This window comes from Coffea arabica, chromosome 2e, assembly GCF_036785885.1.
Source record: "Coffea arabica cultivar ET-39 chromosome 2e, Coffea Arabica ET-39 HiFi, whole genome shotgun sequence".
NCBI lineage: Eukaryota > Viridiplantae > Streptophyta > Magnoliopsida > Gentianales > Rubiaceae > Coffea > Coffea arabica.
In genome coordinates, this window is record NC_092313.1 from 28,604,752 (window position 1) to 28,618,382 (window position 13,631).

A 13,631-nucleotide genomic window follows, 5' to 3' on the forward strand; every position below is an offset into this window, starting at 1 on the left:
AAGAAACCATTGTTGCTCCCTTCATTTTTGAACACTTTTAATCTATCAATCAAACAATCATCTGAATTGCAACAAAAAAAAAAAGGATCCAATATGAAATCTTGATTAGGAGAAATGATAGTATATATAAACTGAGCTCATGGTGGGATAGAGTTGAATAAAAATTATATGTCATGCATCCAGACCTATTAATGTAAAAGAAAAAAGCCATTGAATATACAAAAAAAATTAATTTAATTTTACATTGGTCTAAAATTATTTTTAAATATGTTTGAAAGCTCATTCAAGTATAGCAAACAATAGAAAATGATAAACCCATTTTATAATTTTAGGCATTATTTAGTGATTAATGCTACATTAAAAAAGTTAGATAACCATGCCTTATAATTCTACCTAATTTTAGTCACTACTTACTGATTAATGCTACATTAAGAATGTTAGATAACCTAATTTCAAGGTCTTATTTATCAGTGCAATTAGGAAAAAGCATGTCTTATTTTCATTGCTATTTTTTGAAAATTTGGGAAAAAAAAGTACTATAACAATTTGATATATATGAAATAAAAAGGTGATTAAAAAATATTTTCACGAAAAGTATAAAATTTTTCTTTAAAAAACTACAATCCGAACAAAATTGTTTTTATCAAATTACATAGAGCAAGAACATTTATGTCTACTAAACTATTTGCATCTTCCATTTTTCTTCATTATACTAGTTATACTTAAAAATGAAGCTATTAGGGATCTAATTGCAAAAATTGAACAACTTTTGGGTTAATATTACATTTTGGAAAAGTTAGGGGTCCAAATTGAATAAAAGATAAAGTTTAGGGATCAAATTATAATTAAATTAAGGACCTAATTGAAATAAATTCAAAGTTCTAGAGTTACAATAAAATTTATCAAAAGACTAGGGACTAGATTGCCTTTTTTCATCAAATTTCTTAAGAGGAAAGCCAACGGGCCATTTTATTTATTTTCTGGGCCTAAAATCCTTTGACCCAAAGAAACATCCAGAGGAAAAGAATGGGCTAGGCCATTTATTTGTCTAAGCAAATCCAACCAAAAAGATTGGACTTTAACTATAAAACCCATGGTATAACCCAAAGAAAATAAAAACAAAACCCACCCCCAGAGCCCAGCAAAATAACCTTAACCCAATTGTCAAACTATTTTCCTAAATCCAACGAAAGAAAAGAACGTCCCCTTAGAAAAATAAATTCAACAAAATTACTTAGCATCCCAAAACCTAGAAATAATTTACTCAAAACATACATAAAATATGCCAAAAAAAGGGTCAAGGCTTGAAAAGGGAAGATTTGGTTCATTTTTCACAATATTTTGGGCCTTAGTGTAATTATGCAAAATTTGGTGGTGCAAAAATGCAATTTCCAATTCTCCCATGCAAGCTTCTTTGAAGCTTGTTGCAGTTCTGGGTTTTCATCAAACGCAGGGAGCATGCCTGTTGCTTGCCAAGACTTCACACTCAAATACACAAATTATAGCCCAAATATCCACACAAAATCTAAACATCCAGTGCAGAAATTCAACACAAAATCATGTAAAGGGGGCATCCAAGCTAGTGGCTTGCGAAATGGGAGGAGGAAATAGCAGAAAGAAGAAGGCAAAGGAGACGCGTGCTGCAGATTTTTGACACCTTTGGGGGTAGATCTAAGCATATACGACAAGAGAAGGTGAATTAAGTTACCTTTAACACCTTATGGAGTCAAATAATGTGGAGGATTTGAAGACAACGCATCCAAATGAGGGACTTGAACCACCAAACTTCTGCTGAAGAATGTCCAAGAGCTGATGATGAGAGGATTTCGAGCTGAAATTTGGAAGGTCTGGAGACTTTATTTTGAGAGATTTCCTGAACAAAAGTTATCCTTCCAAGACCGTAGATAGCACGGAAATAAAAGGAACACCAAAAGGATTAGTATTGAGATCAGATTTGGAATCAGGAAGAGGGCATACCCACCAACCCTGGCTCAGAATTTTTCTAGAAACCTTTTTCCTTTTTTTTTTTCTCTCTCTTTCCGTTCACTCTTTTCTTTCTTTTCTGTTCTCCCCGCTGCTCTTCACTCTTTTTTCTTACCTTAATCGCTGCTTTTTTAGCTCTTTTATATGAAACAAAACCCTCCAAACCCTCACCTCAAAGGTGAGGATGCAACTGGTTTTGTTGGCTCATTTGGAGCCATTTAATCCTCTTGTTTTTGGAGTTTTCTTGATGAATCTTGTAGAGGTGATGTAGCTTTGTGTACTGGCAATGCATTGGGAGGAAAGAAAAGGAAAATGCGATTGGGAATTGCTCCAATCCCAGCTGGTTTTTTGTACTGCTACTTTGCTTCTTGTACGAAGCTTGAAGATGCAGCACGCGCGAATTTTATTTTATTTTTTTACATCTGATTTTTATTTTTTCTTTTTCCTTTTCTGTATTTCCTTTTTTTTTCTTTCTAATTTTTCTGCAAAAATAATCAAATAAAAATCAAATGAGATGGAATAATTTTCTTCAAAAAAAGTAAAAATATAAATAGAGATAAGTAAATAAAAATAAATAATAATAGATATAAACAAATCATAAAATGATTCATGAATTTTTTTTTTGGTGTCTACATATATAACATACTAATAATTATTACCCTTCCTTATATTAATATATTTTTCCTATTTAATCTTACCTATAATTCTCCCTTATATTTATTTACTTTCTCTAATTAATTTTATATTTTCAAAAATATAACATCTAAAATATATATTAAGGAAGAGGGCATCCGTCAGACAGGTCCTATTTTATGGAGTATATATGTCACTACATGGAAAAAACTTGTTTAATAGGTATCCCGTTTTTTGACACGGAAAATATCTTTTGACTACATTCTGACTAGCCCCAAAAGCTATCCACTTTTGACATGTTGCCCGTGTGGGGTCCTTGATGATTGGTGTCACAATTTTAGCACATGGTCGTATCAGGTACAATGTGGTCAATATTGGATTAGGAGCACTAATTCAAAAAATTCGTGTAATTGTACGGTTGTTATTTTTGTTATATAAAATTTGGCACATATTTATATATTTTTGTACATTTTTCAAAAAATATTTTAGATAAAATTTTACATATATGAGCAAAATTCTTACATACAGTAAAATAATAGCATGATATGAGATGAATGATAATTGAATAGTACTGTAGTTGCCCCATTTACCGGTGATGCTACTCGTAACTTGATGTTCAAGAAGTACCACCATAACTTTTGCTGAACTAAATTTGATTTCACCAAGTTTGAATGGTATCGAATATAAAATAATGTTTAAAATTGATTTGACAAGTTGGTGAATCAAATCAAACGAGCTTTTACCAGACTGAATTTAATTCAAATATCATTAGTTTGATTCATTTTTCAACCCTAATATCGACCCAAAAAAAAATTAATCAATTACCAATCAAGTGTAATGTCTTATTTTTTTTACCAAGTTTTTAAGGGTGTGCACACCATTGTTCTTCCTTTTCCTTTGACAAGTAAGGCCACTTTTCCTGCTTTATGTGTTGCCTAATTTAAGTTTCGTTTTATGTTGACTCCTAATTTAGCGTCTTCTTGAAAGCTCCGACTATTGCACGGAAAAAAATATTGCTGTTGAAAACATCATCACATAGTTGGAAAGATTTACTTGTTGCTCTGGATTTTAGGTTTGATCTTTTATTTCATAAAGCATTTTGTTAGATTTCAATGGCTTGAAAAAATCATGACTTTTGTAAGAATATTGAGCTCTCAGACATTCAGTGCAGGCCTAATTTTTTTTTTAGTACTGAATTTGTTTTGGATACGTTAGTATTTCTTAAATTTTAGAAAATGCTTTTCTTTAATAAATGTAAGTTCATTTTAATCTTGATTCGCAAGCTTTTTCTTGTAAATGGTTTGCCATTTCTTATTAGTTTTTTTTTGGGTTAAAAATAAAAAAGCCCTCTGTGGTAAGTCTAATACACAGAAAAGTCCCCTGTGGTTTCAAAATATACAACACGACACCTCATGTTTTGAACTAAATTGTAAAGATGACGGAATCCGTTAAACTTAACGGAAATGACTTATTGGAACCTAAAAAAATTTTTTTATACCTAATTTTTAACAAATATACCTATTCTGCCCCTTAACCCTCAATTCTCTCTATTTAGAGAATAAAACAAATGATTTTTTTGAGTTGTCTTTTGCTTAATTATATCAGGATATTTTGGTCATTTCATCCATTTCCTTTAAGTTTAACGGATTCCATCATCTTTATAATTTAGTTCAAAGCATGAGGTGTCGTATTGTATATTTTGAAATTATGGGGGGCTTTCTGTATATTAGACTTACCATATGAGTTTTTTTTTTTTTTTTTTTTTTTACCCTTTTTTTTCGAAACGGTAATTGATTGTATTTCTTGTTAAAAGATGTACAAGTGCGAGCAAAGGCTCGAGTTAACTTTACAAACGGTGTTTTTGCCACTAAGAAAACAAAAATTCCTCATCTAAAGTGATGCCCAAGGCATAGTTGCTAAACTTAGAGCTTAGTTGATTCTTGTTATTTTTAACTAGACAAAAGGAGCACATACGAAACAATTCTCTTAACTGAACAATATCATCCACCACAGTAGCTAGTCTGATGTCCCATGCCTTTTTTGTTCGAATATGGTTGAGGAGTTGCTAGTTTTGCACTTGGAATTGCACGTTCCTGTGTTGTAGGTTGGTGGCTTTACACATAGCCTGTTTTAGTGCAACTGCTTCGTCCACCAATTGTGATCTTGAGCTGCTTTCTCTTAGTGCCCATCCTCTCTTTGGCCCTTGATCTCCTTCTGTCAAACTAATTCCAATGCCTAGACTAGACTTGTCCATTTCTCTTGTTGTCCCAATCCTCAACTTCACTACTCCATATTCTGGTCCTAGCTGCTGGGTGTTTTGACGTAGAGCTGCTGTTTCCTCTGTGCTCATCCTAGTTTCCTTGTTATCTATCTCTCCAAATTCCAACCAATCCCCTTGTGCCTTCTGTATTGTCTTCCATGGCTGGTATTTCTTTCCATTGAATTCCACATCATTCCTATCTTTCCATATCTGCCAAAGAATGTTGACAGATAAGGAAATGTGTTGCAGCCCTGCTGCTCTGTGTCTTGCTTCTGAGATTGATGTCCACCATCTTCTAAAACATCCATGCTGCTCCTACATACCTTCCCATTGGATTGGCGCAAACTTCTATGTCTGTTTTGCTTCTCTATAGTTCAATAGGGTATGTTCAATCGTCTCTCTTTCATCTTCACATCTCTTACAAATGGGGTCCTCTACCTTGATTCTACCATAGATAGTATCTCTTACTGGAAGAGCATTATTGAGGCATTTCCATAGGAATATTTTCTGCTTGTGTTTTACCTTCAGCCTTCACAATTCCATCCATAGCTTTCTGGTTTGATCCTCCCAACTTGTAGAGCCCTCTTTCTGGTTGTCTTTCTGCTTGATGACATTGTGAAGAGCCTGCACTTTATACCCTAAGTTGACAGAGTAATTTCTATCTACCCCATGAATCTAGAAATGGCTATCTTCCCTTCTTGATAAGCTTATTGGTATGCTCAAGATCCTTTCTGCATCTTCTCTGTTAAAATTTTGAAAGACCAAATTCCTGTTCCACCTCTTCTGGCAAATCAGCTCTTCCATGTTCTGTAGCCCATTGTCCATAACTCTCTTGGTTGTCACTCTGCCATTTGATGTATTCGGGATCCAACAGTCTTCCCAAATATTTGTGTTTTTCCCATTGCCAATTTTTCTTCTAGTCCCTTGTTCCACCAATGCTCTAGCTCCCATTAGGCTTCTCCATATCCAAGACGCATTGTTTGGGATTTTGCACCTGAATATGGAGGTCCTAGGAAAGTATTTTGCCTTCATAACTTGATTGACCAGGGGATTTGGCTAAGTTATCAACCTCCATACCTATTTGCCTAACAATGCTGTATTAAATGCCTCCAAGTCTTTGAAGCCTAAGCCTCTCATTTCCTTGTTTTGAGTGATCTTCCTCCAGGAGCACCAGTGTACTTTATTCTTTCCACTAGCATCTCCCCACCAGTAATTAGACATTAGTGAGCTGATTTCCTTGCACAATCTTGATGGAACCTTGAAGCAGGACATAATATACGTAGGCATAGCCAAGGCTACCGATTTAAGCATTATTTTCTTTCCTGCTGCACTTAGGAATTTGTTTTCCACTTGAGTATTCTCTATTGGATGTTTGTCTTAACAAATCCAAAAATTTGTTCTTTTGTTCTTCTAACTACCATTGGTAATCCTAGGTACTTGCCTTGGCTGACCCTTTGCATGTTCCTCATAGTTTGACAAATCTCTTGCATCATCTCTAGCCTCACATTCTTACTGAACAGTATGGAAGACTTATCCAGATTTATCAGTTGGCCTGACCCCATGGCATACACTTGCAACACCCTCATTAACTCTGTTGCCTGATCCATGTTTGCTTTGCAGAAGATCAATGAATCATTCACAAAAAATGGTGTGTTAGACTAGGTCCCTGTCTGCTAATCCTCATCCCTAACTGTAGCCTTCCTGATCAGATTGGAGACCCCTCTAAGCATAGTAGAAATAGATAAGGGGATAAGGGATCCCCTTGTTTGATTCCTCTTCTGGGGATAACATATTCTTTGACCTCCCCATTTATGTTAAAGGAGTGGGATACAGTTCTTAAGCACTCCATGATCCAGTTTCTCCATTTGCTGTGAAACCCCATTTTTATCATAATTGCATCCAGAAAGCTCCATTCCACTCTGTCGTATGCTTTAGACATGTCCAGCTTCACTGCCATGAACCCATCCTTACGTTGCCTTTTGTTTTTTAGATAATGCAAATATTCGTAAGAGACCATAATATTGTCTAGAATTTGCCTACCAGGGATAAATGCAGATTGATTTTTGTAGACACAACAATGCAGGACTCTTTTTAGCCTATTTGCTAGGATCTTAGCAATGACTTTGTACATAGTATTGCAGAGGCTTATGAGGCTAAAATGTTTCAGAGATGTAGGATTTAAAACTTTGGGAATGAGAGTGATCACAGTATGATTGACATTCTTTAAGAGATGACCAGTATGAAAAAGGTTTGGATTGCATTTACCACCTCTTTTTTGATAATAGTCCAAAATTTTTGGAAGAAAAGTGGCAACATACCATCAGCCCCAGGGTTTTTTCTGGGTTCATAGAGAAAACAACAGATTTGATTTCTTCTTCCTTCACAGGTTTTAACAGGTTTTCATTCATTTCAGTAGTGATAGTGTGGGGTATACCATCCAATACCTCATTTAATTCCTCTTCTTCATTACTAGTCAGGAGTTTCCTATAGTATTCTGCTATTTCATTGCTCAACTCCTCCTCACTCTCAGTCCAAGATCCATCATTTCTCTGTAATTTGTTCATTCTGTTTCTGCTTCTCCTTCCTTGTACAGAGGCATGGAAATGTTTTGTGTTTTTATCTCCCTCCCTGAGCCATTGTATCCTTGATTTCTGAGACCAAAACAGTTCTTCCTCTCTGTAAGCATCATTTAATTGCTTCTTCAGGGAGACCGTGTTTCCCTTTCTGGTGCTTCTGTTTGATTCCTTCAGCTCACTCATTTGCTTTTTAATGTGCTCAATCTTCTCTCTTGAGTTTTCTTGGAATTTGTTTTTCCATTTTAGGAGAGCAATTCTGCAGTTCCTGATCTTCTTTGTCACTTGAAGCATCCTGGATCCCTCAGTCTCCTGCTCCCAAGCAGTCTTGACCACCTCTCTCTCTTTAACCACCTCTTGTCAAAGTAAAACCTCTTTTTTCTCATACCAGAATTCAACATTATGTCAATCATTAGGATGCTGTGATCAGAGGCATAAGAGTCTATGTGTCTGCAACTTACTTTCTCAAAACCTGGGACCAAGGATAGCTACACAGCCCCCTATCCAGTCTTTGTTTGATTTCCCCCTCATCCTCCCAATTGTTACACCAAGTCCATGGATGGCCATCAAAACCAATATCCATCAATTGATTCCCATTAATGAACTCTTTAAAATCCTGGAAGCTTCTTTCCTCTCTCGAAATTCCTTCCCATTTTTCTTCATTGGAGACTATATCATTGAAGTCTCCTGCCAATATTCATCTCTCCCCCCACAGACTTTTTCTACTCTCTATTACTTTCCACTGCTGTTTCTCACCTAATGATCACAACTTGCATAAATGCCTACAAACCACCAGTCAGTATTAGCTTCCTGATCCTCCACATGTGCTTCTATAGTAAAGGCAGTCAGCAGGACCTCTATTATTTTCACATCTTCTTTCCACAGAAGAGCCATTCTTCCCACCTTGTTCATTGCCTCAACAACAGCAATCTCATCAAATCTTAAGATATTCTTAACTTTTTCCATATATTTTGTCCTATTCTTGGTCTCACTTAGAAAAACCATACTTGGAGAGAAGAGATTATTCACCTCCCTTAGTTAGGGAATTGTTCAGGGGCTCCCCACTCCTTGACAATTCCACACCTGGACCTCATTTACACCCTGGGGTCCAGTTTGGGATGGACCTCTCCCCCTCAAAACCTCCCTTTTCAGAGTCTTCTGTAGTTTCAGACTTATTCCTTTTCATACAATGTGTTTCTCCCTCAGCATTCTCCATCACCACATCCAGATCATTACTTTTTCTTTTCCCTTGATATTTCTGACCATCCAAATTAATGCAAATTTCCTTTAGAGGCTGTCTTCTTTCACTTGGGGACCTCAAAGGCTTTTGAATCCTTCTGTTTTGCTTTGTTATTACCTCTTTCTTCCTAGCAGTACAGTCATCATCCACCTGCATTAACACTGTTTCAGTGGTTCCCTCCCCAGAACCAGATTGTCAGCATTCTAATCCGTCTTCTCTATCTGTATATTCTCCTTTCCACTATCTTCAATCATCATTGCCTCTCTAGCCTGTTCCTTCCCATATTTCACTTTCTCAGGTCTACCTACTCCTCCCCAAGATGTAGTTTTGAGGATTCTGATTCCTCAACTCTCTCCATACTTGGTAAGGTTGTGATAGATGTATTTGTTTCGGGCAGGACCTCTCTCTGGTAAGTTGACTAATCCAACTACTGTCTTACTTCCATTTCCTGTTCTCTATCCCTCTTTAGCTCCTCCACCAAACCACTAGTGCCAATACTGCACTTACCTTTGGTCTAAGTATCCTCTCTCTCCTTCTCCACCCAATCTCCATTCTGGAAACTCCAGTGATGCCTTTGGGGGTTGTATATAATACTTGTATGTTTTTTCTGAGGAGACATCTTTCCATTCCCATTCCCAGCCCTAATCCAATTCCCGTATTAGTTATCCTTTTTTCCTTCCCTCACACTCATAGCCTTATCACAAGACCTCTCACTGTGTCCTATTCTACCACAGTTATAACAGAAATTCGGCCATTTTTCATACTTAAAGCTTGCCCATTTTGCTATCCCTGCCACCTTAACTGTCGTCCCTCTTAGGAGAGGTTGTGCAATATCCACCAGTACAGCAATCTTTAGGTATTATAACAACAATCTTTAGGTATTATAACATTTCTCACTTGGTGGAAGATTGACCCTATTTTCTTTCCTACTTCTTTTGACATCCAGTGAACAGGAAGATTCCAAACTTGCACCCAGAGTGGTGTGAGATTAAAGGCTTTTTCATCATCTTCTATCCCCTCATACCATCTGTTCAACACGAGCAATTGATTATCCAGAATCCAAGGACCCCCCTTCATGACTCTATCCCTATCATTTTCCTTAGAAAGAATGAATTGGAAAAGATTCGGCCCTAACTCAGCCACTGTCAGGTCTCTTGGGTAACCCCAAGCTGTGGTAACAAAGTTCTTGACTCCTGTATAGTTTGCTACCTTCTCTCCCACGATCTTTCGAATCAAACTGCATTGACATTCTTTTATACCAAAAGCTAGCTCCTCTCTACCCACATCTGTTATCTGAAGTTCCTTACTCGAGAGAGAAAAGCTTTGCAGAATATCACCTATATCCTCAGCCATAGGACTTAACACGAGATAGTACTGGTATATCCCACACTCATACACCAATATTTCAAGGAAAACCCGACCAAACAACAAAGAAAGACAAGATAATATGCTTTTCTCTAGGTAAATGTCAACCTGGTAGGCAACTAAAGAGCAGAGGAGAATGCACCTAACTCTAATGCAATGTTTTGAAAACCGAACCGGACTGACCGGTTGAACCGCGAACCGGCCATGGCACCAGTCCAGTTCAATGGCATAGTTGACTTTGCCAGAAAACCAGTCGAACCGCAAAAATCGCTGCATCGGATTGAACCGGTGGTTTCCGGTTTTCAACTTTCCTTTTTTTTTTTTTAAGTTTTGTAAAATGTAGTTATCAAGATTCGAACTCAAGACCTTTGTAATAGAAGACTAATGTATTAACCGTTGCACCATCACATTTTATTAGTTATTTTTGATAACTTATTTATATAAAGCAAACACTCATATTTCTTTTTTCCATTTTTCTTACAAAATCTCATCCTCTCATGGCTTTTTTTTTTTAATTTTCAACTCTCTCTATCTCTCTATCATCTTTTCTTTTGTCACTTCCTTTTTAATCAAACCTCTTTATTTTTAATTTATTGATGTTTTTTCCCATCTTTTAATTTTATTTTTGTCCATTAAATTGAAAAAAGTTAAAAAAGAATTATTTTCTTAACCCAAATTATTTAATGCCACAACCACTCACTTTTATCTCATTTTTTGTTTCTTATCAAGTTTACATTTCTATTTTCGATTTTCTTGACTTCCTTCGAACTCCAAACTTTCGTTTTTAAATTGCAATCTCTAAATCTCAAAACATAAATTAAAATTTAGGTTTACAATATCTAAATTCTCATAGACGTGAATTTTGTATAATTTCAAAATATTGTGATATTTTTGGGTTGAATTTAGATATAATTGAAATTGAGATGAAATTTATTTGTTTTAACTTATAATTTAAAAAATTTATTTTTAAAAATTCAAGTTATTAAAAAATAGTAAACTTTTCATCATATAAAGTATTAAATTAGTCCATTACATGTCTTATTTTGTATATATATATTTATATAAATTATTTTTTAAAAAATTCATTGAACCGAGGTTGAACCGGTCCGACCGGTTGAACCTCGACCCTTTCACTTCACCAGTTCAATTAACGGTCCGATTTTTAAAACATTGCTCTAATGCACCTACACTACAAGGCAAGAAAAGTTGAGGAAATGGCTGTGAGCTTACCTGTCTATCTCAGCAGCAACGCCATTGGTAATTCTTCTTATCACTTTGAGCTGGTATCGCATTTTGTAGAAACTTTAATGAGCCACACTATCCTATTTTGCTGTTTCACTCGACACTGGTCTTCAAAATCTGACCGTAATAAATCCTTCACTTTTTGATGACTTTATGGATCACACACTAAAGGATTCCGACAAGGTTTCTCGGGATATTGATTGTTTGGAAGCTTGAAGATTGCCTGAAAGTTTGAAAAGTTTTGAAACTTTTTTTTTTTTTTTATCAAAGTTTTGAAACTTTTTGAACCTTTGAGTTACCAAGGGAAGCATAGCTCTCTTTTCTAGAGAGAAGGGGCCCCTACTAAAAGAGGAAGTCCTGGCATTTCTTATTAGTTGTTACAGTAAATTTAGCATGCATATATGCCTTTTGTCAAAATTCAATCATTTCAAAATCTAGAAGGGAACTTCTAAAATACCTGCATCCTCCTTTTCTTTTTTCCTTTTCCATCTCTTGGCTTTGTATTCAGAATCAGATTGTGTTCAATTAGTTGGAATTTGCCTTTGGAGTTAAAAGGGATTTCCATTTTTTCCTAGGTATTCCACAGCTTGCATACCAAAAGCACAGAGGCGGAAGAAAACCTATGATTAAATCATACAATAGGTTTGTAAGAAAATGCCCACTCTGAAAAAATGAAAAGTTGAATTTCCTATTTTCAAATTTACATGCAAAAAATGAAAAACGACATGCAAGAAATAGTCTACTATTTCGCAATGTTTCATAGTTATGAGAAATATATTACAAATAAATCCACATAAATGGTGGGAATAATAACTCAAATATGGTGGGACAAATAAACATAGAGGGTGACCCCTGCGAGCTGAGATAACTAGCTGGTTTATTTAATTTAATAGTTTGAATACAATAGTAAATCAATGCCATAGCTCAGATACTGACTAAATTTTCCCCCTGAAGAATTCAACAGCATCTTTCAGGCTGACCTCCAAAGGAGTGAATTGAACTCCCAACCTTTTTGCCTTCTCATTGGAGGCTCTGTAGTTTGGGCTGATAAGGTTGGTATTGTTTGACATTCTGCTGTATGCTGGACAATACACAATTATGGCAAACATAAATAAAGCTTAGGTAATGAAAATGCAAATGTAACTGGACAATTGCCTCATATCTACTGTAAATTGTGCCTTTTTATGAAGTTTCAAAAGACCTTTTAAAAGATAACTTTAGTTGTGATATGAATGAAATTATTTTTTTCTAAAAAAAGCCTAAAACGAAATTTCTAGTTTGGATACAAAGCCAATTTGGTGATATATCCTAGTCCAAAGAAGACCATCTTCTAGAAATCAACCTGAGAAAGAGCTTATTTTATGGAACATGAGACAAAAAGAAAAAAAAAGAAGGCAGAAAGTTTAGGATTTAATGTCCTTTGTTAAGCTTAAAAGAGAGTATAAAAATATGTGATACATTTTGGACGTATACAAGGCCATCAGCAAAAGCCTGTAAAGACCTAAACAAGGAAAACAAGACTTAATTATCAGGAAATTGGTGATTTCGGTAATGCTAATGCAAAATCTTGATGATCTGAGAGGCATTTGCACATCTTTCAACCAGGCAATATCTTCCACTTGCAGAAGGGGTTTCAAGGTCAAGAACATGTGCATAGGCAACATCTCTAACATCAACCCAGCTACATGTTGCCTTAGGAAATGGTTCAACCCCTGCATTTGGCACCTAAGATCTTTAAACACATTTTTTTTGCAGGCTCTTCAGCGAACATAAGTGAAACTCTGCATACAATTAAATACAATGTTGTTTGCCATGAAAAGAGTCAAATTTAGAGGCCATGGCCTGCCTTCCAAAAGAAATGTTCTGTTTTAGTATCAGCAAAACCACAGAGGGGAGGGAGATGTGAGGAATGAACTAGTTGAGACAATTCAGATAATTGGTGAATAATAAGAAAGATTAATCCCAACAATCTACTAGTTAATCTGTCCCTGGAATTTCTCAGATTTAGAGTTAGGTTTCTCTTTCAAAGGATAGTTTATATATTTTCTTCCAAAAAGGATCAATTACAAGGCAAAAGAATAAACTACAAGCATGATAATACTAGTTGTCTCATACTTAAGAGTTAAATGGTGAGACTTGAAGAAACTTGTCCCTTCACTCTCATCCAGATAGAAAAACAGAATTTATTCCTGTTGTTTTGTTCCAGAGAGTGAAATAGTAATCAATTCCTAAAATTTGTTTCTTGCCATTGTTGTACAAAGTGACTATTTGGGTCGAAGGAGTCATGGCAAATTGAAAGAATAATAAACAAGCTTTAGCAAGTAAAGTTTGTACA

General features: G+C 35.5%; 1 protein-coding gene across 1 annotated transcript; it reads right to left on the minus strand.

Annotated features, from left to right (window-relative positions):
- Nucleotides 1–5,551: 5,551 nt before the first annotated feature.
- Nucleotides 5,552–8,415, minus strand: LOC140036199 (uncharacterized). The gene is made up of 6 exons (XM_072077507.1): nt 8,220–8,415; nt 7,922–8,136; nt 7,195–7,803; nt 6,295–6,474; nt 5,967–6,133; nt 5,552–5,870 (listed from the first exon to the last, which is right to left on the minus strand). The coding sequence occupies exons 1-6, from the start codon at nt 8,413–8,415 to the stop codon at nt 5,552–5,554; spliced, it is 1,686 nt and encodes a 561-aa protein (XP_071933608.1).
- Between the last annotated feature and the right edge of the window lie 5,216 nt (nt 8,416–13,631).